Source organism: Vicugna pacos, chromosome 23 (genome assembly GCF_048564905.1).
Source record: "Vicugna pacos chromosome 23, VicPac4, whole genome shotgun sequence".
NCBI classification, from domain to species: domain Eukaryota; kingdom Metazoa; phylum Chordata; class Mammalia; order Artiodactyla; family Camelidae; genus Vicugna; species Vicugna pacos.
This window is the reverse complement of record NC_133009.1, coordinates 17,356,659-17,384,052: the sequence shown is the minus strand read 5'-3', so window position 1 is coordinate 17,384,052 and position 27,394 is coordinate 17,356,659. Positions and strand designations below refer to the sequence as shown.

General features: G+C 35.9%; 1 protein-coding gene across 1 annotated transcript; it reads left to right on the top strand.

Moving 5' to 3' along the window:
• Nucleotides 1-2,656: 2,656 nt before the first annotated feature.
• FH (fumarate hydratase) lies at nucleotides 2,657-27,190 on the top strand. The gene is made up of 10 exons (XM_006198795.4): nucleotides 2,657-2,828; nucleotides 10,132-10,266; nucleotides 14,408-14,518; nucleotides 16,270-16,446; nucleotides 17,467-17,649; nucleotides 19,903-20,068; nucleotides 21,177-21,380; nucleotides 21,934-22,061; nucleotides 24,138-24,291; nucleotides 26,819-27,190. The coding sequence occupies exons 1-10, from the start codon at nucleotides 2,697-2,699 to the stop codon at nucleotides 26,959-26,961; spliced, it is 1,533 nt and encodes a 510-aa protein (XP_006198857.1). The 5' UTR covers nucleotides 2,657-2,696; the 3' UTR covers nucleotides 26,962-27,190.
• Nucleotides 27,191-27,394: the final 204 nt, after the last annotated feature.

Here is a 27,394-nt window from a genome sequence, read left to right as displayed (position 1 = left end):
GATGCTTTTGGGCGTCAATTTTCTCTTCTATGAATAGGAATAATCATAGGACATACCTCATAGGGTTGTTTTGACTGTTAAAAGAATTAATACACATAAAGTGCTTAGAAAATTTTCTGGATCATAACATGTATAAATAGGTGACTGTTAAAAGGGATTAAAATAGTCCATTTATAAAAAGTCTATCAGTTAACATTTTAAGTTAAATTGTATGGTAGGAACAGAAGATTAAACTCAAAATAAAAATGAAACAGAATTATCTAAAATAAAATGAGAAACACATCTGGCAAATAATAACCAATATACAACTGGCATAGAAATCAATATTTAAGAGAGTTTAAAATAACAAGTAACAGAAATTAAGAGTGATATTACTCAATGAAGAGAGCCAACCTATACAGAAATCACTGGAGCATTGTGTGTAATAGCAAAAAGTACCCTTCATTAAGAAACTTATTATATTTATTATTATAAATAAAATGTTCTCTATTCATTCAATGAAATACTGTTAAGTTAAAAAGTTTATTAAGAAAATGTGATTAATAAAATGTGCTAAATTCATGTGATGGAATACTACCAATTAAAAAGAGCATGACTAGATGTTAAAGACAGAATTCAGTTATAAAACAGTAAAATTTTAAGGTAAAATTTAAAACCATTGTTTGCATACCAATACTCAAACCAAAAAATACACTGGTGAAGAAGGAACCCTACTTCAGGATGACACCTGCACCCCAATGTTCATAGCAGCACTATTTACAATAGCCAAAACATGGAAGCAGCCTAAATGTCCATCATCAGGTGACTGGATAAAGAAGATGTGGTATATTTATACAATGGAATACTACTCAGCCATAAAAACCGACAACATAATGCCATTTGCAGCAACATGGATGCTCCTGGAGAATGTCCTTCTAAGTGAAGTAAGCCAGAAAGAGAAAGAAAAATACCATATGAGATTGCTCATATATGGAATCTAAAAACAAAAACAAAAACAAAAACAAAAACAAACAAACAAACAAAAACAAAGTGTAAATACAGGATAGAAATAGACTCATATACAGAGAATACAGACTTGTGGTTGCCAAGGGGGTGGAGGGTAGGAAGGGATAGACTGGGATTTCAAAATTGTAGAATAGATAAACAAGATTACACTGTATAGCACAGGAAAATATACACAAAATGTTATGATTACTCACAGAGAAAAAAATGTGACAATGAGTGTGTATATGTCCATGAATGACTGAAAAATTGTGCTGAACACTGGAATTTGACACAACATGGTAAAATGATTATAAATCAATAAAAAATGTTAAAAAATACACTGGTGAATATTATATTTTAAAAAATGATAGTTTCTGGGAAGATGGGGAAGAAAATGTCACTTCATTATTAGTAATTTGTTATTTCTTTCATTTTAAAAGGGTATGAAGCAAATACATCAAAATGTTAGCATTTCCTAGGAAATGATAGTAATTGTTAGTAAATGCTTGTTTGTCTAGTTTTCTGTCAAACCATTGACAACACTAACAATATTACCTTCACACTAAACTTTAGTGTGTTGCTTTTTGTCTTATGTTGTTTGTCTTTTAATGGTGGAATGCATAAACATATAGGATGGGTGGTTCATTGTTTTCTAAAACTGTTGCATTATATAAAGAAATCTTGGTTTATTTGATGGGGGAAATACCAAAATATAAAGAGGCAGGGGTTCTGGAATGTTCTAATCCACCTATTTTGCTCTCATTTAAATTTTCAAATTTTAAATATATGAGTCAAATTCATAAGCCACAAAATAACATAAAAAGTGTTACCTACAGGTTTGACAGAGACTAACTCTAATGAGCTTGGCTTTTCAGGTTCTGGACTTTTGACTTCTGGATATCATCCAGTAGTTTTCTCTCTTGATTAACTGTCATCTGTTTCCAAGCAATTAAAAGAAGAGACAAGGAAAGATAAAATTGTGGTTTCAGTTTAATTTTATATTCGTTCCTGCTTTTCTTTTATCATCTATTAAAATAATATGACTTTAGTTTTAAAATACATGTTATCAATGCAAAAAAGGCTTGGAAAACCTAAATGCAAAAAAAAAATTTCCGAAATCACCTATAATTACAGATATCTTCTGCACTACATTTAAAAATAGAGTTTTTAAAGTACCTATTAAGAAGAGAAAGGAAACTTCACAGACCCCAAAATGACGTTAAAAGAACTGAATAATTATCAGTGTTTTTTTAATGGATATTTATGATTTCATTCTCTATGCTTTGCTTTACAAAATTTCTATACTCTAGAAGAGATTAAAAAAAGAGCCAATAGAAAAGAACATGTAATGAGTGAGTACATGATAGATAAATGAATAAATAAAGTCTCTCTAGTCTACAGGCTACTATCTAAATAGTAACGTACTCATCAGCGAATACCTAGCTCTCCGTTAGCTACGGTAACACTGGTTCAGGGGCACCACGAGTCCTCTTTCACATCATTCCCGTCCCACCAATTTCCCAGGAATCCCAGGGCTCCACGCTGAGGCAGTTAAGCCCGCCCCTCAACGCTTCACTGGCCATTGGCTAATGGTCCTGCTCCACCAGCCCGGTCTGAGGCTGTTGATTGGATTTGAGTGAGGCCCTTGGGCGGGACAGCCAGCGCGGAGGCGTGGCCAGAGAGCCCGGAAGTTCTACCCGGACCTCGGAGCCATGGACCGCGCGCTCCGGCTCTTCGCGCGTTCGCGTTTTCTCTCGCGGGTTCCAGCCGCCGTCCCCGGCCCTGGCCCGGGTCCCCGTGGTGCGGCAGTCTTCCCGCTCTGGACTTCGAACGCCGCTCGAATGGTGAGCTCGTGCCGCTCGACCGCCCTGGCCGCGCCGCGGTGACCTTCAGGCCTCCCGCCTGCCGGCCCTGCGTCCTGGGTACTGGGCTGCGTGTGCGAACTGCGCTGTGCGGCCAGGGCGCCTCCTCCGCCCGGCGGGCGCTCAGGCAGGCGGCAGCTCTGGGCGCGAGTCCTGCCGGGCCTGCCGGGTCCCTCCCCGGACGCTCCGCGGCGGCCGGCTCCAGCTGCGCTCGCTGCTGCGCCCCTGCCCGCGGCGGCTGCCCCCGGGACGGTGCTGGGGTGGACGGTGTGAGGAGCGGACAGCGCCAGGATGGGACAGTGTCCATAGGGGGCCGCTCCGCCCCTGCTGCTGGGGGGGCTGAGCTGGCTGCTGGGTCACCGTGGTGCGAGGAACTGCGCTTAGGACTCCAGGCGGAGTTGAAGGTTCTTGTGAACCTAAGGGATTTTGCTTTTTATGAAGTTGGCTATTCAGTTGCTTAAGCTGGTTTTCTCCACTCAACTTTTGTAAAACCCTGAAATGTGAAACATGGGCAGAGTGTCCTGAAGTCTGTTGCAGGAAATTGCGTGGGACCTAGCTACAGCTGCAGCTGTTTATTCTGTAAGATTTCAAAGGAGCTTAAAGGTCCAGTTTCAGGTTTTGACATCCTGACTTACATGAGCCCTTTTGCTCTTTAGAGTGTCACTGTCCGTAATTTGGACTTGAACAAGAATTGAATACATATGCTCACCTGTGTATTATCAGGAAAAGTTTGGGAAATAAATGCTAGTTTAGGAAGACTTGCAATAATTCACTGTTCACTGTGCTGTGTAACTTGCGCTTTCATTAAAAGAGATGTGACTTCAGACCCTACTCTGCTGCTCAGAGTTGGAATTTGGGGCAGATTGTACTTGTCCTCAGTGCCTACAGGTAAAATGAAAATAATTACAGATATTCGGTAAGATTGCCCCTGTAAAAATACTTTTGACGGAGTTTGGGATGTGATGAGTGCTTATTAAATGAATGCTTCTATCTAAGGTATTTCAAAGGCCCAAGACATTTCTGGACTATATAAACTTAAAGGTGATTTGATGACATCACTATGCCTGAAACTACGAAATCCGGAATGCTTTGTATTTCTGCAACTCCCTGCTCTAATTATTTTAGTGCATTTCAGGACCTTTAATAATTTATTTATTTTTCACTTATTTAGTGTTTTGTAAAAGGGAAGAGGAGACTGGAGAACTGAATCTCTCCTGTAAATGTCAAAAAATAGCCCTGTTTTGCTTTTAGTTTGTAGGGTTAGCTAACATCAGATGAGGATAGATTTTTTTCGTTATTCTAAATACATCTTTTGCCTTCTCATCTTAGCTCCAGTATCTCTGAGTTGATTTTATTGAAAGTTTTTCTTGTTACTAGTGTTAAGAAATTCACATAACTGTAAATGCCCTGTTGCCTTTTATTTAAAAGAACACATAAACGTTCATCCAATAGGAAGATTACATTTACTGAATGTCCGCTGTATATGGAACGCTGTGAATAAAACAGTCACAGTGGGTGCAGAGTTTAGAGGCTACTGGGGGATATTAAATAAACAAAGCAATTAAATAAGCAGAGTAGTCATGCACAGCTGATTACAATGTGATACTGAAGGGAAGAAGTACAGTGAGAGTGAGAATATATAATGGAGCCCAGCTATGATACCACCTTGGCAGCATGGAGGATAAGGAAGCCCTATATTTTTAAAAATTATTTTTCTTTATTTCCTTTATTATCTTCAGGATGGCCATAAAGTCTGGAAACATGGATAATATCTTAGTCTATATTGCAATACAATATCAATAAGCCATTTATTACATATTTGTCAATATTTCAAGACTTGGTGGTCGCCCTTTATTTTAAGACCAGAAAGACTTTTTCTAGGAAGAAACTGAAAACCCAAACACAATGAAGTCAAATTTTGGGTTTTTCTCTCTTAAGAGAGTCTTTTTGCCTGAGAAATGATAATGGATTTTCTTGAACACAGAAATATTCTTTAAACCACGTTAGACTGAGAATCTGAAAGGCATTTTACATTTTCTTTAGGGGGTACCATGGTCTAGTTAAGGGCACCTTACACGTACCTGGGAACATCTTACAGGCCTGAGGCCTGTGTTTTTTGCCTGGCCTTTCTGGTTTAGACTGGCTTGCAAATTTTGAGACACCTCATCAGTTCCTGAGGTTCCTGGGGTTAGTGGCTGGTAATAGTTCTTGGTATTTCTAGAGCCAAGTAACAATCATATGGCAATGAACACTGGACACTTTATTCATTCATGCTTCTCCGGGAAGGGAAGTGATTGTAAATGAACATGCATCTTCCAGGACATTGGGAAATTGGATTTTTGTCCCTGCCCCAGGCCTAGCTGGTTACATTCTTTCAAGAGTTTAATTTTTAAACTTTTCCCAGAAATTCTGGTCTCTAAATTATTGGATATGAAAGGTGGACTTCAAGTGGACTCATTAGTGGGTGGAGAAATCAATGCAGTGGGCAGTTAACCAGCATTGGTTTTTTGACAGAACAGAGTAGCATAGAGTGGAAAATATGAGGACAGGACGTAAAATCGTTTCTCAGAATTTTTGTTTTAGGCTTGTGTGAGTATACACGTGTGTTTATGCACAGTGTAAAGGCTTTTCTTTCTGTAGGTCCTTGTAAAGAACGTTTGACAAGATTGGGGTCACTGGTCCTCTGCCTGCGTGTCCGTGCGTGTCTGACAGACACCAGCCCTGCATAGGCATTGCCTCCGCCGGCAGGTTTTCTCTGAGTCCTGGGGCCTTACAGCATGCTTTACAGTATTGCTTCTGTTTCTTTTCTACAGACTTCTGTGGGACCTATGTATGTCCTGGGTTAAATAAAGGGAGAACTTCCTGGCTTTTTGGTATAGTTTGTTATTAGCTAGCTAAGCTACTACACTGTTTGTTGTTACAAATCTGGGGTGTTTATTTTTATCACTATAAGGGCAGGAAGTATATTTTTTGAAGTGTTTATTGAGATTATGATTTCAGCCACCACTGACATCTGCATTTTTTTTTAATGGTCAGTGTCAAGATCCTAGAATTTGATTGTGGCTGTTGTTTCTTGAATTGGAATTTAAGTTTTTCTGAAGTTTAAACTGAAGAACATAGTTAAAACTTATTCATTTAGATCTTTCCAAGTAACTTTGCATAGAAGTTTTATCAAAACAACCTGTTATGTAGGTGACAGAGTTACTGCTATTTTATGGTGAAAATATAATAATTTTGAACACAAAAAGTGGTGATGTAAATTTAAGAAATTGAACCTGATTTCACAAATGACTGATTGAAACCAGTCTCCTTTCTTTGGAGCAAGCATTTATTTGCTGTCTTACAACAAGGTGATGGAGAGTAACAACCTACCTCATGTGCCCAGGGCCACTGTTGTCATTGATAATGGTATTGCACCACAGTGTGTTTTAACATACAAGGATATTTTCTTGCTACTCAAAACAAAGATGATTATGCAGAGTATTTTTATTCATGCATTTGAGATATAAAACCCCAGCTGCAAGTTGGTGTGCAGTGGTGTCAGTGTAACCACACTGTTTGGGGAAAAACTAGCTACACATCTTCAGATTCTTTTATTCAGGGTAGCAATTGTTGTGGACCAATCTGGAGTTACTCCCTCTGTTTTTTGGTTTATGGAAGTGATGAAAAAGTTAATCCAAATGGCTTTTAGAATCTGACAGTCCTGAATTTGAGTGTTTCAGCCTTGCTGTCTGGGTATCTACTGAGATTATTTAATCTCTCCTAACCTCAGTGTCTCCTTCTTTAAGATGGGAGTGATAATAGTAAAATCTCCTAGGGTGATTGGGAAATTCAAATAAGGTGATACCTAAAAAGTGCTTGCTATCTGGCACAGTAAATGATTATTTTTATTGGCTTCTCCTTACTTTCTTAGGCCAGTCCTCTGCAGACTTATTTCTTACATTTTCGTTGAAATATAATTGACATACAGCAGTTATAAGTACAGCATAATGATTTGACTTACATACATCATGAAAAGATTGACACAATAAGTTTAGTCATCCATGTTACATAGACTCAGAATTAAAGAAATAGAAAAAAAATTTTCCTGTGATGAATACTCATAGGATTTACTCTCTTAACTTTCATATGTAACATATAGCGGTGTTAATCATATTTATCATGTTGTACATTACATCCCTAGTACTTATTTATCTTGTAGCTGAGATTTTTGTATTTTGTACCTTTTGACTGTCTTCATCCAATTCCCCCTACCCTTAGCCTTCCACTCCGGTAACCAGAAATTTGATCTCTTTTTTTATCAGTTTGTTTGTTTTTGACTACAACACTTTGACTATAACAATAACTACAACACTATGTTAGTTCTTGTTAAACAACATAGTGATTTTTAAAAAGTTACTCATTTTATTGAAGTATAGTTGATGTACAATATTATGTAAATTATAAGTGTACAATATAGTAGTTCACAATTTTAATACTCCATTTATAGTTATTATAAAATATTGACCATATTCCCTATATTTTAAAATATATCCTTGTAGCTTATTTTATACATAATAGTTTGTACCTCTTAATTCCCTACCCCTATCTTGCTCCTCCCACCATGCCTCTCCACTAGCTCTCTGTATCTAATTCTCTGTGAGTCTGCTTTTTTATTGTTACATTCACTCATTTGTTGTATTTTTTAGATTCTATTTATAAGTGATATCATACAGTATTTGTCTCTCTCTGTCTGACTCATTTCACTTAGTATTAATACCCTCCAAGTCCATCCATGTTGTTGCAAATAGGAAAATTTTATTCTTTTCCTTGTGACTGAATAGTAGTATTTCATTTTATGTATATATGTGCCACATCTTCATTCATTCATCTGTTGATGGACACTTAGGTTGCTTCCATATCTTGGCAATTGTAAATAATGTTGTTATGAACATTGAGGTGCATGTATCTTTTTGAATTAGTACTTTTGCTTTTTTTTCGGATATATACCCAGAAGTAAAATTGCTCGGTGATATGGTAGTTCTATTTTTAGATTTTTAAGACACCTACGTATTGTTTTCCGTAGTGGCTGCTCTAATTTACATTCCCACCAGCCGTGCACAAGGGTTCCCTTTTCTCCACATCTCTTTTGTGTTCTTTTTCTTGATAGCCATTCTCACAGGTATGAGGTGATACCTCACTGTGGCCTTGATTTCCATATCCCTGTTGATTAGTGATGTTGAGCATCTTCACCTGCCTGTTGGCATCTGGATGTCTTTGGAAAAATGTCTGTTCAGGTCTTCTGCCCATTTTTTAATGGGGATACAACATAGTGATTTGATATTTTTATACATTATAAAATGATAACCATAAGTCTAGTTACCATCTGTCACTATAAAAAGCTACTAAAATGTTATTGACTGTATTCCCTATGCTGTACGTTACATCCCCATGACTGACTTATTCTAAAACTGAGAGTTTGTGCCCCTTAATGTGTCTCACCTAATTTCATCCTCCTGTGTCTTTTCCTTTTGGCAACCACTTGTTTGTTCTCTGTATCTATGAGTCTGTTTCTGTTTTATTTTATGTGTTTGTTTTGTTTTTTAGGTTCCACGTATATGTGAAATCAGATGGTGTTTGTCTTCCTGTCTGACTTATTTCACTTAGCATAATATTTTCTAGGTCCATTCATGTTGTTACAAATGGCAAGATTTCATTCTTTTTATAGCTATAGTTGAGTAATAGTCCATATGAGATTTTACGTGCACTCTTTAAGAGTGGAGTTTCTATTTCTCACAGCCCTCCGGCCAAAGGTAGGTTACACTGGCCTTCAAAGCCAAAATTTCTAGGGGCTCTTTTTCCCAGAAGGACCCCTGGGCTAGGAAACCTGACGGGGCTTGGCTCCCTTGCTACTTGGAGAGAACCTCTGCAATTGTAATTATCCTGTAGTTTGTGGGTTGCCCACCTCGGGTTTAGGTCTTGACTTTATCGTGTCTCCACTCCTCCTACCCATTTGCCATGGTTCCTTTATGTCTATAATTGTGGAAGATCTCTGCTAATCTTCCAGCCTTACTCATCAGTAGTTGCTCTGTAACTTGGACATCTTGACCACTCCCCTGCTCTGGAGACTTTTAGGCATAAAAAAAAAAATACCTCGTAGATTATACTCCTATATTTCTAACTAGGTACAGTATATTTTTCTTTGCATGCAATCTAAAAGGATTTATAACATATAAAGGGTTTTGTAAATCTTTCTAGTCCCACGGGACAACTACAGAATTAAATTTTTCCTTTTCAGAGGACTATTTCCTAAAATAAAATACTTGGCTAGGTATTTTTAAATCTTTTGAATCATCTGACCATGTTTATTTTATAATTAATGCAAGGTGAACACTAATTAAACTTCTGAGTATCTGAAACCTGCTTAATATAAAATATCATATATAAATTCCAAATGTCTTATTGTTTTCTTAATTAGTATAAATTGTACTTGGCAGAATCCTAGGTTCTACATGAAAGGGATTTTGGGTCATGGGTTCTTGTCCTGGGGAGTGGATTGGCTTTAGGGTATAAACTCCCTAAAATCTTACATAAGACCGTTTATGAATTTATGGTCATTTTTCTAGAGAGAGGATCCATAGCTTTACTCATATTCTCCACAGGTTCCATCACCTTGAAAAGATTAAGAGCTGGCCTAGCCCAGCCCCCTTGTCTGTACATTTACTGTAATTTATAGATGAGAAAAGCTGGCTTATTGACAGTGACACAGCTGCCAAGTGATGGGCTGTCTCACTGCAAAGCCTGGACCGTTTGTATTGCTCTAAGCTTGCTCTAAGCTCTCTCTCATGCATAATATTTGTAGACCACAGTTGAGCTTTCTTTAAATATATAATATTTATAAATTTTAAAGTATCATTCTTGGGTCACTTTCTAAAGTTCCCAATAAAACAGACATTAACCTAAGTACATTGAAGTGGTCAAAGCTTGACCAATAATAGGCATACTCCTACATTAGAAAAGATTATTATTTTTACTTCAAAAGCTTTCTTTGTATTTATCATGTGCCTAGTATATAAACTCTATAATGTATCTTTAAGATCTATATCAATAAACTTGTGTGGCAAAAATTTCTCAAGAAAAAAGCTGGAGGTGGGGGAGTAGAATGAAAATCAGAATGAAGTTTTTTGTCTTTTGGGTGCTTACTGAGGTTTATTTTCCCTTACGTGATGTTTCCCTTGTATGACGCTACTTCTCTTGATACTTGGTTTCTTTTCAAGGTTTAACAGTGTCTTGTCTTTATCTTTAGGCAAGCCAAAATTCTTTTCGGATAGAATATGATACCTTTGGTGAGCTCAAGGTCCCAAATGATAAGTATTATGGCGCCCAGACTGTGAGATCTACAATGAACTTTAAGATTGGAGGTGTGACAGAACGCATGCCAGTAAGTGGCTTTTGTGGAAATGTTGGCTTATTTTGAATGTGGAAATGAATGGCTTATTTGAATTTTACCTTAAAAATTTGTATTTTGCAGAGTTAAATTGTAAAGTTATTAGAGAGCTGGCTTTGTGAATAATATGTTTCTTATTAAAAGGTCGGAGAACTTTCTGAAGTTTGTATACTATTACTTTGAGCTGTGATTTTGAATATTTTGGATTTTTATTAAGCCATTTATCTTTCACTCTTGCTTGGATTTTTCATATTTTTATTAGAATTTTGCAGTTTGCAAACATTTTTAATTTTTATAAAATTTTTGTTTTTACTGATTTTTAAAACTTATTTACAAGAAAAAGATTTTTCCTTAATATTATACTTTCTATCTGTCTTGGCTTCAGTTTCTAGAAGAGTAAATACAAATTCATAAAAATACTGTTTGTCATGATGTCTGGCATATAATAAGTAATGTATAAATATTCATTGACTGCCACATGAATAATTTAATGATCAGAAAACTTCCTACCATAATTCCGTTAAATCTAAGATGGCCTCAGTCAGAACTGACATGTACTACTAAGGAAGAAAAAGACTGTCAGTTGAAGTTGTGGCATGTCATTGACTGTAAGGTGCATCCTGATTTCAGAGACGTTAAACTGTGAAAAGAACTGATGAAATATATTACAGAACCTACTGGAGCCCAGTTGGAGTATGAAAAATAGTCAGTGCAGGAATGCAGGATAGGCAGGTAAGCCTGAAAGTAACCAGGCTTCATCTGGTGAGATACTGTTTAACACTTATCTTCTAAATATACTTTTATCTTGTAATACTTTTAACTTTCATAAATTAGCTCATTCCTAAGGCTTCAAGACTGAAACTTGACAGATTCATACAATTTTACAAGAGGCAACAGAATCTTCTTAGAAGAGTATCTCTGTTACGGCCACCCGTAGCCATTTTAATGGTGAGGTAAACAGGATCAGACTACATGGTTGAATGACAGAGGGCAGCAGCTGATCTTTAAATTTTCTCACGTAGTTCAGCTCCTGAGATGAGAGAGATCAGTCTTAACCAGTATTGATTGGAATAAGCGTGGCTCGTGTTTTGATTCTCCTTCTTCAACTAGCAAGGTGTGTGGTTCCAGGGGTGTGTGATTGCTGCTGCTGGGCAGTTGTTTGGATCTGGACAGGTGTCTGTGAAAGATGGATACATGCATTGTCAGTTTTTTCACGTTTGGCTTCATCTGGATTAATTTCCTGAACTATATTAAATATAAAGCAGACTCTATGTGCCTTGAACTAAGTAGTATGATTAAACCGAACCCTTTGTACCTGAGGTCCATAGACAAACAAAACCAAAAACGATCACGAACTGCTAACTTGAGTAAATGAAGAGTAATGAGGCCCTTCTTTTGTCTCATGATACATTTACCATTGTGTTCAGTGAAACGCTGTGCTGTGACCCTTTTTCATTTTTATGAGCCCACAAACACTGGGGGCTCAGTCACTTGATTCCAGGAGCCAGAGTTGGTTCGCATTAGGTTATGACTTTGGCTGGTAGTGGGTTAGGGTTAGGGTTAGACTACAGTGTTCCTGTAGAAATATAAATTCTCATTTGTTTTCATGTGTAAAGTTTTAAAGTTTATAATGCATGTGCCATTTTTCTCCATTTCATTTGGGTAAAACGTAATGTTTTAATTTTAATTTCTTAAAATTCAAAATAAAAATGTTCTGTTTTTATTTCCTTTCCTATTTGCCCCTCAGTTTATCCTCTGTGTGGCCCAGGTTCAGTGTGTCTTACTTCTTACTTTTTGTTTTCCACTTTTATTCCCCTCTGAAGACTAGAGCTTCTTTTTTATAAATTTACCACCCTCTTCCTCACCCTTCCTTTCTTCCTTCTCTTTTTTCCATTCAGATATGGTATGCTATCCAAACCACAGTCTGTATTATTAATTTTGACAAGGACACATAATTTACTTCTTACGAAAACCAGGTATCACTTCATTGAAACCTCATCAAAATTACTGAGTTTATCCTTTTAAATTTGGTGAGGTACTTCAGTGTAGAATGTCGAAAGATTTGCAAACTAAAAGGGTTTGACATATGGTTTTATGTGTATATATATGTCAGAAGGTATCATCTTTAGGTCTATAGAACTCTGGGTTTAAAAAAAAATTATTCTGAGAGGAGTGTCCAGACTTTACTGACTAACTAAAACATGCTTTTTGGCTTTGGGATGAAATGATACCCAATCAGTAACTATTTCATACTAATTAGCAGTTAAATATATAATCCCATTATATTATTTACTTATTCAATTATTTATTTAATTGAGCTATAATTTATGTATAACATATAGTTGCAGGTGTACAACATAATGATTCAATATTTGTGTACATCACCGCAATAAAGCTAGTCAACATCCATCACCATATGTAGTTACAAAAAAATTTTTTGTGTGTGATGAGGACTTAAAATCTCTCCACAAGTTTCAAATATGCAATACAGTATTATTAACAGTAGTTACTATGCTATACTGTAAGTCATCCCCATGACTTACTTATTTTATAACTGGAAGTTTGTACCTATTAACCTCTTGGTTACATTTCATCCACCTCCTACCCCTGACAACCACCAGTTTGTATCTGTAAGCTTGGTTTTCTGTTTGTTGTTTGTTTTGTTTCTTAAATTCCACATAAAATTGAGATCATGTGGTACCTGTGTTTCTCTGTCTGACTTATTTCATTAAGCATAATGCCCTCAAGATCCATCCATGTTGTAAATGGCAAGATTTCATTCTTTTTAATGGCCAAATAATATTCCATTGTATGTTTACCACATCTTTATCAATTCATTCATTGACGGACACAGGTTATTTAAATAATGCTATGAACGTGGAGATGCATGTATCTTTTTGAATTAGTGTTTTTATTTTCAGGTAAATACCCAGTAGTGGATTGCTGGATCAGACAGTACACCTATTTTCAATTTTTTGAGGAACCTCCATAATGTATTTTATAGTGGCTGCACCAGTTTACATTCCTCTCAACAGTGCACGAGGTTTCCCTTTTCTTCACATCCTCGCAAACTCTTGTTATATGTTATCTTTTTGATAAAAGCCATTCTAACAGATGTGAGGTGATATCTCATTGTGGTTTTAATTTGCATTTTTATGATGATTTCATGTGTCTGTAGGCCATTTGTATATCTTCTTTGGAAAAATAGCTGTTCACTCCTCTGCCCATTTTTTAATCACTTTTTTTTTCCTTTTGAATAGTACGAGTTCTTGATATATTTTGGATTTTAACCCCTTATCTGATACATGGTTTGCAAGTATTTTTTTCCATTCAGTCGGTTTCATTTTTCATTTTTTTGGATGGTTTCCTTTGCTGTGAAGAAGCTTTTTAGTTTAAGGTAGTCCCATTTGCTTAGTTTTGCTTTTGCTGCTTTTTCTTTTGGACTCATCCAGAAAATCCTTGTCAAGACTGATGTCAAGGAGCTTACCACCAATAAACATAGTCTTATGGTTTCAGGTCTTATGTTCAAGTCTTTAATCCATTTTGAGTTCATTTTTTGTGTATGGTTTAAGATAGTGTTCAGTTTCATTCTTGTGCATGTGACTGTCCAGTTTTCCCAGCACCATTTTGCTACCTTTATTTTATTTGCTATTTTTATTTTTTTAAAGAGAAGGAAAAATTATAATGTAGCATGGGATCCAATAAAAGAAAATAATGAAATAGGCTGGTGAAATGATTATCATTTATTTTTAAATATATGAAATAAAAACATGTTATAATGTCATATTAAAAATAGGGTGAATGATATATTGTGTATGTGTGAGTATGTGTATATAAGTGTGTGGGGCATACACACATATCTATGAAAAATCAATGTACTTGCTTTTGTTTGGTTCTCTGAACGAGTAGATAAATGATGATTCTTGGCTTTTATATGCTTATCTTCATCTAATATACCTTGTATCTTTTATATACCTATCTTTAATGTTCCTTTACATTCTAAGCATTTTAGGGTCGTAGTGTTATTTAAGTTATTGTTTTACATGCAGTCTTTGCACCTGCATAAAATAGTAATCTTAAACTTTCATGCTCAACTGAAATTGCAAATTTGAGATATTTTTCTGATTAATTTTAGATCCCAGTTATTAAAGCTTTTGGCATCTTGAAGCGAGCAGCTGCTGAAGTAAACCAGGATTATGGTCTTGATCCAAAGATTGCTAATGCAATAATGAAGGCAGCAGATGAGGTAAGAGGTGATAAATATATTTACTTAATGGCATCAGACCCATATTATCCCCTGGATGATGATAAGCTCTGGCAGGAGGAAAGGGGCACTGTGAATCCCTGAGTTAATGAATTTCAGGGTAGGGTGGCAGCATTACTGTTTGGTAAGGATATTAATATGGTGCTTAAAATAACTATATTGTGGCAAATTTGCTGGATGACCTTTTATTTTCAATTCTCTTTACTTTTAATTTATATAGTTTAAGAAAACTTTTTGAAGAGATACTCTTTAAACTTACGTATTTGATTTATTTTATGTATAAATGATTCCTTTTAAAGCTAATTGGTTATTTGATAATATGTATGGAGAATGTAATTTCACTATTCCACTAATAACATAATTGCTTAAGGAAGCAGGCAGAGATAACAGTTTTAAAGCTCAGTATATAATGTTGTTCTTTGCAGTACTGTTTGTTTATTTTTTTGATTTCTACCTTCAGCTTCTTTTTTTTTTTTAATGGAGGTACTGGGGTTCAAACCCAGGACCTTGTGCATGCTAAGCACATGCTCTGCTGCTGAGCTATACCCATCCCCCAGCTTTGTTTGTTTGTTTGTTTGTTTGTTTTTTAATGGAGGTACTGGGGATGGAACCCAGGACCTCATGCATGCTAAGCATGAGTTCTGTAACTGAGCTACCCCCCCACTCCTACTATTTATAATAATAATAAATTAGACTGTGTAAGTTACATTGTGAAGCCATAGTAGTTTAGTTTTTTAAAGAATGTCATAGAACAAAGCCTATCATGGAGGAAGTGGGGAGAAAAGATTGCAAAACGAATGTATTTTGTGATCCTAGTGTTGTTTAGAAAAAATGCACGTAAAATGTGTTTTTCTATATCTACACGTATACTCCCATCACTTGAAGTAGAGACTAGGAGGAGACGCCAAAATGCTGATTTTCTTTATTTGTGAGGGTAGAACTGTGGTGACTGTTATGCTTTTCTTAGTTCTCAGAATTCTTTACACTGATCACCTATTTATTTTTATACAAAAAAGTTTTACTTTGAAGTGAACCGTGTTTAAGGTAATCTATTTCTAAAGTGCCTATTGATTTTTTTAAGCTAAAATCATTCCTAAAGATGAAGTTAAGCACCCACTCTCTTAGAAAGCTTACAATTCAAAAACTAATAAATTAACTAAAAGTACAAAAATATGACAAAAATAGGAACAAATCTAGATGATGTTTATATCTATGCTTGGAGGGTGCTACTCATCAGACATCTGTGGGGTGCAGTATCTGTTAGTGAAGTCACACTGTTAAGTCACTCATTCGTTATCATGCTGACTCTGGCAGTAACATCTGTTGGATATTCCTGCCAAGTACCAACAGTAAATTTATCTAGAGGCTTAACATGTTTACCAGCCTTAACAGGTGGCCCTATCTGGATATTTCTAGAGGAGGCAGATGGAGAAATAGAAGAAAGATCACTTTGATTCAGTTTCATTTGCAATCAGTGAAATTGTTATACGTCACAATAGAAAATCTTTTGCCTTTTTAAGTAGCAGTGGTTAGAAAAAGTGATTCTGCAGAAGCTTCAGTTTGCTGGACAGCCACGAACTATATGGTACCATCAATAGCATACGAACAAAGTGAATGTCTTTAAGATATTATAAATGAGGCCAGCTTAACTATATTTGATTAAAAGTAGTAGCTAAATGAATATTGAATATTTCTTATTTTTTTAATTTATTTTTTAACATTTTTTTCTGCAGGTAGCTGAAGGTAAATTAAACGATCATTTTCCTCTTGTGGTGTGGCAGACTGGATCAGGAACCCAGACAAATATGAATGTAAACGAAGTCATTAGCAACAGAGCGATTGAAATGCTAGGAGGTGAACTTGGCAGCAAGAAACCTGTGCATCCCAACGATCATGTTAATAAAAGCCAGGTCAGTATACGAACTCTTCTTTTCCTTGATATAAATTGAGATTTTCCGTGTGAATAGGCATTAACTTTTGACACAGTGTTCATTCTGCTTATGTTCTGTAATGGAAAGGACTGCTTATATATATTCTTATTTTTCCTAGGAATCTTGGGTATGTGTCTTAAAATTCGTAAAAATTACTTTTAGGGGGAAAATATCACTTTTAGGACACCTGAATTTAGTATATATGTATATTTTTATTGTTTGCTTTATATTTTATAAACTGTTTTGAAATATAAAATTATTTATAAGAATTACAAAGATATTTCAAAGAGTTCCTGTAGACCCATCACCCAACTTCCCTTAATATTGAATATGTTACATATCTCTGTACACTTATCCCACTGAGAGATTAGCATTGTTGCAATACTCTTAACTAAAGAGGCTTTGCCAGGATTTCCCTGGTTTTCTGTCGATGTTCGTTTTCTCTCCAGGATCCAGTCCATGCTCCACGTTGTATTTAGTCATCATATCCCCTTAGGATCCTCTAATCTGTGAGAGTCTGTCTTTCGTCTTCGTCACTTTTGAAAGCAGTGGTCAAGTATTTTGTAGACTGGAATGAATGAATGAATGAAACCTCAGTATGAGTTTGTCTGCTATTTTCTCATGATTAGACTGAGACCGTGGATTTTGGAGAAGACTAAGTTAACTCAGTGTTTTGTTACTGCTGGTCTTACATGCATATGCTAGCTGTACTTCTCTATGTCTTGCTGTCATTTACTAGCAGGCAGATATAATGATAATATATAATAAACATTCATTATAGGTGGTGTATGTAATACCATCCTAAACACCTCCCACAAAGGAAATAAGGTTGCTTTGTATTTGATCCTATGTCATTTGCCATACGTAAATGGCATTGAGTACTAAATATACCGAGTTTTGAGTAGTCATTTAGTGAGATTTTTAAATTGAGACATTCAAGTTTGTTTTTTGTTGCCTCTGATTTAACATTTTACATTTCTTTTGAAAATTTTTCGACAGAGCTCCAATGATACTTTTCCCACAGCAATGCACATTGCAGCTGCCATAGAAGTTCACGAAGTACTGCTGCCAGGACTGCAGAAGCTACGTGATGCTCTCGATGCAAAATCCAAAGAGTTTGCCCAGATCATCAAAATTGGGCGTACTCATACACAGGACGCTGTTCCACTTACTCTTGGGCAGGTAGAGGAGTGTGATTACATTTGGTTCAATTGTGGGCTTCATACAAATGGCCAAAATAGAGATTACCCTCTAAACCACATTGGTTTAAGAAACCAGATTTATAACAATTCAGTTCAGTGACAGAGATGGTTCTGCATTAATCAGTCCTTAGTTTTATTGGCATCCACTTAGGAGAAGAGCAGAGCATCCTGGCTATGAGCCAGATTTCACGTCAGTCTGCTTGAGTTCAAGTCTTAGCTTTGCTATGCACAAGCTATTGGACCTTAGGAAAATTATTGGGCCTTTATGTGTGTCAGTTTTCTGAGTGCTAAAATGAGAAAAATAATATCTCTTTCCTAGTATAGTTACGAGGTTCAAATAAGCTGACTCATGTAGAATGCTTAGAACCATTCCTGATGCATTATAAGCACATATTGGTGTTAGCCATCGTCATCATCTTCCTCAGTATCATTATCATTTCTTCCTTTTCTCTCTTACTCTAAATTAGTAGGTTCTTTAAAAATTAATTTTAAAATGATTAAATGGGGCATACTTTACTCTTTAAAATTGTTTTGGCCACATGTGAAAGAGGTATTACTCTCTTCTCCAAAATGCCAGTATTTTGGAGTTTCTTGATTGTATTTTTACATTTCTTTATTATATTTTTATGTTTCTTTATTGATATCTTAAAGACTGTAATAGTATACATTTCCAAGGAAATGTAAGGAAATACAGGGAACAGTTTTGTCTCAGTAAGCTTACTCCAATTTGGGAAGTAAGACACACACAAATTCTATATCAAGAGATGGTTATATATGCCAAATATCAAATTATGGTTATTAAATAATAGTTTTGTAGAAATTCAGGTGAGGGTGAGAGTTTGACTGCTGCTTACTTGGAAAGATTTCATTTGAAGTTCAGATAAGAGCAAACATTGAAGAAAGCTTGATCACTTAGCTTAACTTTGTCACGAAAGGGGTGAGGAAAACTGGAAATGATTAATTGAAATACAGATGATATGATCAAATTGAGCTCACTAAATTAAGTTGCTTCTTGAGACTGCCTTACTTCTCTTTGTATCATTGGCTCTTAATAACATGCATAATTTCTAAGGAGATACAGTATATGTTTTTGAAACTTTTAAGAATCCCTTTGTTTTCTAAGGCTTTTCTTTTTTGTGTGTGTCTCACATGTTGGAAAAACCATTTTATGCTCAGGTCCATTTGGGCCATGACTCAGCCTCCCATGTAAAATCATCACCCTGAATATTATGACAGAAAGTCACATTTTTCTGTTTGACTTTACCTTATCAGAAGCATGTATACTTGGTTTTATTGGAATTGTCTTTTGAGTTTTTTGAGTGCAATTTTTTTCCCCAATAAAAAAAAATATTTCTTAAGTGAATCCATCTGTTATGTATGTAAGTGACATCAGATCAGGTGGATCAGGTCTACCTGAAAGAAGCTGTATCTTCTAAAATGTTTTCTTTAGCACAGTATGAAATCCTAGTACTAATCAAAAGTATTCAAGGTTTTTCCATGTTTTTAGGCAGGAAAAAAGATAGATTTCTTATAATCATATATCCTGGCTTGCTCAGTTGAGTTCCAGTTTGTGCCTTCTGTCCCTGCATAGTTCTTAATAGGGCCCCTGCTTTGATAAATTCTGTGGTTACTTAGAATGTTATACTTTGGGAACCAGTGTGGCATTAATAGCGGAATTAGAATACATCTTGAAGCTATAGTCTGTCTTTACCCTGTTACCTTCTTGTGCTGTTCAGTGAGTCACTTAGCTTCTTGAGTCCCTGTAAAACATCCTCGAGTTCCCTATCAAGTGTTTTAACTGAAATTGTATAGAGGATATTTCTGTGTTTGGTTTTTTTCTTGAGGGGATTCAGGTTTTGTCTTTCTCAAAATGATTTGAGGTACACCAAAAAATAAATTATTTCCAAATAAACCAATAATTTAATTTAGGACAGTTGTTCTTTTTTTTAAGTTTATTTCCTATGTTGTTTTTCTTTGCTTTCTATTAGAAGACTAGTTATCACCAGGCCACATGTTATCATCAGTGACATTATCTACCTGATAGGTTTATAAATCCTCTTTCTCCCCTATTCTTTGCTTGTCGTATGAATTAAAATAGTATAAATACCACTTGGTAGCTTATTATTTTGTACTTGAAACGTGTTTCTTAAAAACTTCTATTTAATGCAGTTAGAGTAACTCATAAGCCATTAGGAAATTATATATTCTCACTTTAATTTTTTTCTCTTTTCAGGAATTTAGTGGTTATGTTCAGCAAATGAAATATGCAATAACAAGAATAAAAGCTGCCATGCCGAGAATCTACGAGCTCGCAGCTGGGGGCACTGCTGTCGGTACGGGTTTAAATACAAGAATTGGCTTTGCGGAAAAGGTTGCTGCCAAAGTGTCTGCACTCACAGGTAAGTGGTAACACGATTTATTACTCATTTCCATTATACTAGTCTGTATTTTTACCAGGTGTTTCTGCTTTGAATTTTAGAAATTTAAAGTTAGAAATAATATTTTCCCATTGAACATGTATGTGCTTTATGTCTGTTTCAGAAGTTATAGTGTTAATCCTCTTGCTTTTTAAAAGTTTTCCGTCCGTGAGTTCACACAGCATGTAATTAAAATCTGTTGGTGTTAACTTTGTTTACTATCAGTTAGTATGCTGTTATTTTCTCTTTAAAGATGTTTTGAATACTCATTTTCAAAGCAGGGAAAATCAACTAATGGTTGAGAAATTCATTTGAATGATAAATATGTTGGTGATTGACAGGCTTAATTCTTTTTTTTCTGTGGCATGCTGTGGAATTTTTTTGAATTAATGACTTTTTTGAATTTTCTTTTCTTTAGTGGAATACTATGCTCAGTAATGAGAATTGTCATTAGAGCTGTCATCTCCAGAAAACTCTTACTAAGATACAGATGTTGGCAGGGGGTTAGGGTTGAGATAATTATACAGTGCTCATTATTACTTACTAGAGTTTGTTTTTTAATCAGATTTTAATTGAGAGAAATTGTATTATAGGGTTTAGAATGTGTAGATCTTTAAAAATTTGAACATGGGAGAGATTGAGAATGTCTAACTCTTTTGGGTCCCCTAATCTCTCAGGATCCTGTGGGCCCGGGCCAGAGGAGGAAACAGAATGCCTAAAATGGGGGAGGGGGGTTACAAACAAGGGGGTGTGGAATAAAGCAGAGTGAATTTTACCTACTTTTCATCTTTACTCAAGTGTAGTCAGACATACACATGTGTTTCCTGTAGGATAGTGTTTTTTTCTTTCAATATATTTATTGTACTTGTTTTTTTATCCTTTCAGTGTGCTGATATCATCAGTTTCTTTCTGCTTCTTAGAGACTTTGAATAGTAGATGAAGCTTGAGTCTTATGCATTTTTTTCTGAAGTAAAAATTGTATTTTGTTCTGTTTTTGCTTTTCATGTATTGGCACTTTCTGTTTAACTTGCTGATATTAGAAAAATGTTTAATTTTACCTGTTAACTCATACAGGTTACTTTTTCTTCAGGCTTGCCTTTTGTCACAGCTCCAAATAAATTTGAAGCTCTGGCTGCTCATGATGCTTTGGTTGAGCTCAGTGGAGCCATGAACACTACTGCCTGTAGTCTGATGAAGATCGCAAATGACATTCGTTTTCTGGGTTCTGGTCCTCGCTCAGGTCTGGGAGAACTGATTTTGCCTGAAAATGAACCAGGAAGCAGTATCATGCCAGGTAATTACATAGCTGGTAAATGTTAGAGCTGGAACTTGACTAGAACCCAGGCATTCTCATCTACAAAGCAGGTCTACTTTTGTTTAACATGATCCCCAAGTGGATGGGGACATGTATGGCGTACGTGTTTCAGAATGTCTTTGTGGGCCACCTTCAATCAGGGCTCCTAGGAACATCACCCAACAATATAGGAGAAAAGAGTTTTAGTTAGCAGCATATATTTTGATTCCCACATTAGAAAATGTTTGATAGTTCTTTCTCAGGATCCAAAGCCCATAGAGTTCTAGAGCACACTGTTAAAGTGATGAGCATGGGTTGCATAAAAACGAATTATACGAAACGCATCTTAAATTTTTCATTTTGGGTTTTGGCTCGTTAGGTAAGGTTGGCCCCACAGATATGGTTGGGTCCTTGCTTTATTATATGTCTTACTTTTTTTTAATGAAGTTATATTTCCTTCTTTGGATTATTTGACATAAAACCAAATCTTAACTCATACTTCAAGCCACAGTTGTGTTTGATGTGGTATCTTTCCTTGGCGGTTTTCTTGAAGGCAAGGTGAACCCCACCCAGTGTGAAGCAATGACCATGGTTGCAGCCCAAGTCATGGGGAATCACGTCGCTGTTACTGTTGGAGGCAGCAATGGACATTTTGAGTTGAATGTTTTCAAGCCAATGATGGTAAGCTTTAAATTTGACTTTTAATGTCTTTAACTGAAGGTTAGTGGTCTTGGTTTTTGTCTTTCATAAAGCTTTCTTAAAGTTCATGGCGTACTTGAATGATAAAGGTAGCAGTTGGAAATCAAGCATACATTAATGTTAGAGGATTAATCCTGGATATTTAGATTGGTGACTTTTAGCTTAAGTAATTTGATGGTTTGCTTTTTTTAATGGAAAGAAAAATTCCAGAAGTGGGATATAGGTTTCTCCCTTGTCCCTTGCCATTGGGGATGCCAGTAGCGAGAAATATGTTCCAGTCTACTCTGTTTAAAAAAAAAAAGAGGAAGGAAACCCTCCCTCCAGCCTGTCTCCTTCTTATGCTGCTGCTTTCTTCTCTCTGAATTCAACCCTTTTGAAGGAAGACCCATTCTCACTTTTATTTACACTACAGTCTGCTTTCCATCCCTGCACTTGAATATGAATTGTTCTCATAGCCCTTGTGACCTCTTGAGTCCAGTAGACATGCCATGGCTAACATCTGACCTTGACTCTTCCCCTCCTGAAACACTCTTTGTCATTGGTTTCTTCAGCACTCTCTCTGCTTCTCTCCCCTCCCCGCCCCTCAAGGCTTTCTTCCATTGGTTTTATCTCTTCCATATACCTTGAAAACATTGTGTCTGCTAAATCTGTTCTTTTTCCTTCATCTTTATGAAGATGGAACAAGATGGCATCATCATTCATCCAGTTTCCCCAACTTCAGATAAGGGAGGTGTTATCATTTAGAGTCCTTTACTTGTGTAAGATATTGTATCTAAATATATATTAGAGGCTTATTTCCAGTGCATATCTGGTGAACAGTCTGATTTCAATTTGATAAGAACATGAATGACAAATATTAAATACATTCATTCAGTGTATTCATCACATATTGATTATTAGTTTGTACCAGGCACTGTACTGGTTGCTAGTGATAGAACATTGAAGAAGACAGATTTTTTTTGCATCTATGGAATGTACATTCTAGTGGAAAATAGAAAAATAGGCCAAAGTACGTCTCAGACCAATAAGCTTTTGCTTTCAGGTCAGATTCCAAACAGTTAACACCAACTGCCTGGCAAAAACAGTGCAAAACAATAAATGTCTTGCTAATTTTTTCTTTAAAAACAAAAGCATATTTTGTTTTTAGTAGAAAATAAGTCAAGATAATCAACATTTGCCATGTAATAAAATCATTGGTATCGAGTTAAACCTTGACATTCTTTGCCTTCTCCTTGAGTCGTTGTTGGTTTTCAGACCCTGGGGTTTCAGACCAGAGGGATTAGGATGTAGATGTGTGTCTTACTATCTATTGGGAATATTACTAAAAAGAAAAAAAAAAGCTAAAACAGACTTTTTACTGTTTTAAAATACTGTGTGAAAGGTTATTTTCAAGTGACCGTGGAATATTTGTTTTGTTAAGCATAATAAACATGCCGATCATTAAGAACTAGGAAGCCCTGGGTGGAGGCTATAGCTCAAGTGGTAGAGTGCATGCCTAGCATGCACAAGGTCCTGGGTTCAATACCCAGTACCTCCTCTAGGAAGAAAGAAAGAAACCTAATTACCTCCCACCTCAAAACAAAACAAAACAAAACAAAAAAACAAACAAGAACTAGGAAGCCCTGACTTCACTGATTGCCTCCAACATATGCTGAACTTCCTGACGTCTGCATCTTTGCTTCTCTTCCTGCTGCACGGAAGATTCTTTTTCCATCTGTCTATTGAAGTCCCCTCCATCAAACAGAGCTCTGTCGATTCCTACAACTGAAATTTGTTTCTCTTTCTCTATGCTCTCTAACATTTCATACCTGTGTTTTGTAACACCATAGACTGTCTTTGTTTTAGTTATTTGTATTTATGCCTTTTTATCTCTTCTAGACTTATGTGCCCTGAAATGTTCATAATTCCTTTCATATTTGTTTTCTTGAGTATGATGCTTTACAAGTTGTAGGAGTGCTATATGTTAATTGAATTGTGTATTCATTTGTGAACCAGCAAATAGTATGTTATTGGACAAAGAAAAAAGGTAGGCTTAATAAGTCTCTCTCTCTATCTTAGATTAAAAATGTGTTACACTCGGCCAGGCTACTGGGGGATGCGTCGGTTTCCTTCACAGAAAACTGCGTGGTGGGAATCCAGGCCAACACAGAAAGGATCGACAAGCTAATGAATGAGTCTCTAATGTTGGTGACAGCTCTTAATCCTCATATAGGTATGCGTTTAAGGATTAGTAATGTCGTTTTGAATACAGAGTTAAAAAGCTGAAAAATTTTAAGAGACTTCTGGATCAGTGTTGGTGAACAGCAAATTCCTTTTGGACAATCTCTTAAAACATTTGAAATTGTGTTGAAAGACACTATATATTTTTTTAACCTTTATGGTGTCATAGTTCTTTCAAAAACTTAATTATGCTTCATTTTATTTGAAATGTGGTAAGTTCAGAAGTAGAACTTCAAACTTATTTTAATCTTGATGGAATTCAGATACTGCGGGACACTTGGGAAAGGTCCTCTCAGTTCATTATGTCACTAGGTGACACTGGCTGATTGAGAACAGTGATTTAATTCATTTTTCTACCTTCTCTAGATGCTGTGCTATACTTTGTTTTTGTTGTTTGATTCAACTCAGAAATGTATTAAATTAAAAGAAAAAGGGTTATGTATGCATTGCTTATAGGGAAAGGGCGGGAAATGCAAATATTTTGTCTAAAACTATGGCTTTTGTATTTCAAGCCTTTTCCAGAATTATAAATATCTCATTATGTAGCTTCAAACATGTTGACTTGGATTGTAGACTGACTAAGATCATAGTGATCCCCATTAAATACACTCTTGACTCATGGGTTTTGAGGCATTCATTGCATTATGTGATGATGTGTTAAAAGCCTTTTCCCACCTTCTCCTTACTTCTGAGCTGAGATTATTAACATATTCTTTGATTCTCTATTTTAGAGCAAGTTATGATGTTGTCATTTGGCATGATATGATTACTGTTACGAAACAATCTTACTTCTGTAATCCTGAACTGTCGAGGCTGATTTTATATTCTTGGCTTTATGTTAAGTTATAATTTCAGTCTTAAAAAGTTAGAGCTCATTTGACTGCTTCAGGTAGCTTTGAGCCCAATATGTTGTCTCTTCTTTGATGTACTGTTGAGATTGGCAATGATATTTGGATTCTTTTGAAATTATTGTCCATTAGCATTCAACTGGAGAGACACAGGGGAACCCAAAGGCTCATGTGAGAAATGTTTCATCACATTTATACTTCAGAATTTATTACCAAAACATGTAAATTAGAGATACTCCTAAAGCTGAGTGATTGGTATGTCTTTCTTGGGGTCAATTTAGTGTGAGGTAAAGCCATACAGGATAATTGGGCAAAGCACACCTTACCAGTGACAGAGCATGAACCTTACAACTCCACATCATGGGTTCTTTTTGTGCTTCTTATGTAACAAGCTGGTTGGTAATCATGTTTTGTGGGACTTGTAGAAGAGGACCAAAAGGATTAGCATAATACTTAGATTTTAATGTCATTATTAACATGAAGGTACAGAATATCTAATATTGACCCCAAAGGTTTAACATGAGAATTCTTTCAAAGTTAGTCTGATCAGTAAATGCCCTTTTCAGCATGTTTAGCATTCACAAATTCAGTTAAGTATAAAATTTACTATGCCCATGGTAAGTTTTATAGGTGGTTAATAATTGCATACTACATGTAAGATCCTGTAGGTGGTTGATAATTGCACACGACATGTAACATCTTGCTCGGTTGATGATCATATTGCCTCAGCAGGCTTCTTCTCTTTGGTCATAGTCCTCTGACCTTGGATTTTGTTTTTTTTATTTATTTTTTTCCTTCTTCATTGGTTTCATTTTTATTTTTTCTCTGCTTTCTGGCTTTTGTCTTTGTCTTTTTTTGTTTAATTACATTCAGTTGAAATAACTTGCAGAATTATCCTGCCCCATCTTTATTAATTTCAAAAGCAGTTAACCTTGAAGTAAACAGTAGACCTGTGATCTCTCGCACGAGTACATATTTATGCTAAAACTTCCCAGCCTGTACCCTTGTAATGTCTGGAAAGAGGCCAGTGTCTGGAGTGCTGAATAGAGAGCTGTTGGGAGCAGCTCGGAAGGCACATCTCTCCTCAGAGCCCTGCCTGCTCTTCCCTCCTTGTGCGTCGACTCCCAGAGAGGAGAAGACTGTCCTGTCTTGTCCCTCTCAGAGCCTCCCCCACAGCTCCTGGTCAGGCAGCGCCGTGTGTTCTGTAGTGCTGCTGCGTGCAGCTTGTTAATGCTTTGTTAGAAAGATGATTGCTTCTGGTTAAACTTGCTGTTGAAACAACACATTTATCCTACTCAGATGTATGTTTTTCTGTCTTGGTATATGTGTATATGTATTATACACACGCATACACACATATATGTATGGAGATGTATCTATGTATATATTCTCCCCCTTCCATGAAAATAATCTGAGTCATTGGGCAATTTTAATTTAGGAACAAATCTTGCAGAAAGTGAGGTGTGTTTAAGTCTGTATTAGTTAAGAAGAGTAAAACTTTTATTCTGTATAGGAGATGACAACCATCAAGATAATCACTGTTAAATATTTTTAAGATTAAAAGCTGTTTACTTCAGAGACCAGTAGCATCAATATCAAGTAACTAATGATTCCCTTTTGCTTTAGAAAACCACTGCTAACTGTTACCTCCCCTTTTAATTTTTCCTTCAGGGTATGACAAAGCAGCCAAGATTGCTAAGACCGCACACAAAAATGGATCAACCTTAAAGGCAACTGCCATTGAACTTGGCTATCTCACAGCAGAGCAATTTGATGAGTGGGTAAAACCTAAGGACATGTTGGGTCCAAAGTGATTGAAATAAATTTATAATAAACAGGATTATGGAGTATAAAATAAAGTGAAACAGACTCCTTACATTTCTTAAACAAAAATGTATAAGTGTGAAGAAAGCTGCTGTGGAACTTGAGCATCTCTAGCAGGGCAGTTTGGTCAGTGTGTAAAACCCCAGGACCTGCTAGGTCCAGAGTGAGTTTAAAAAGTGTAAAATAAAATAATTAAATTGTATAAAATCAAAAGAAAGATAGACTGATTGTTCTTTCATCGTTAATTGACTTGTATTATAGCTGATTCTGTGATTTATGTGTATGGGTGTTTATTATTTTAGGTGTTTTATAAAAAAGCCATATCTATTTTTAGAGCTTTAATTTTTTTTGGTTGGTGGTATTTTTAGAGAATTCTCCTGTAATGAAATAGTTTTTGTTAGCTCATTCTAAAGTCATGTCTTC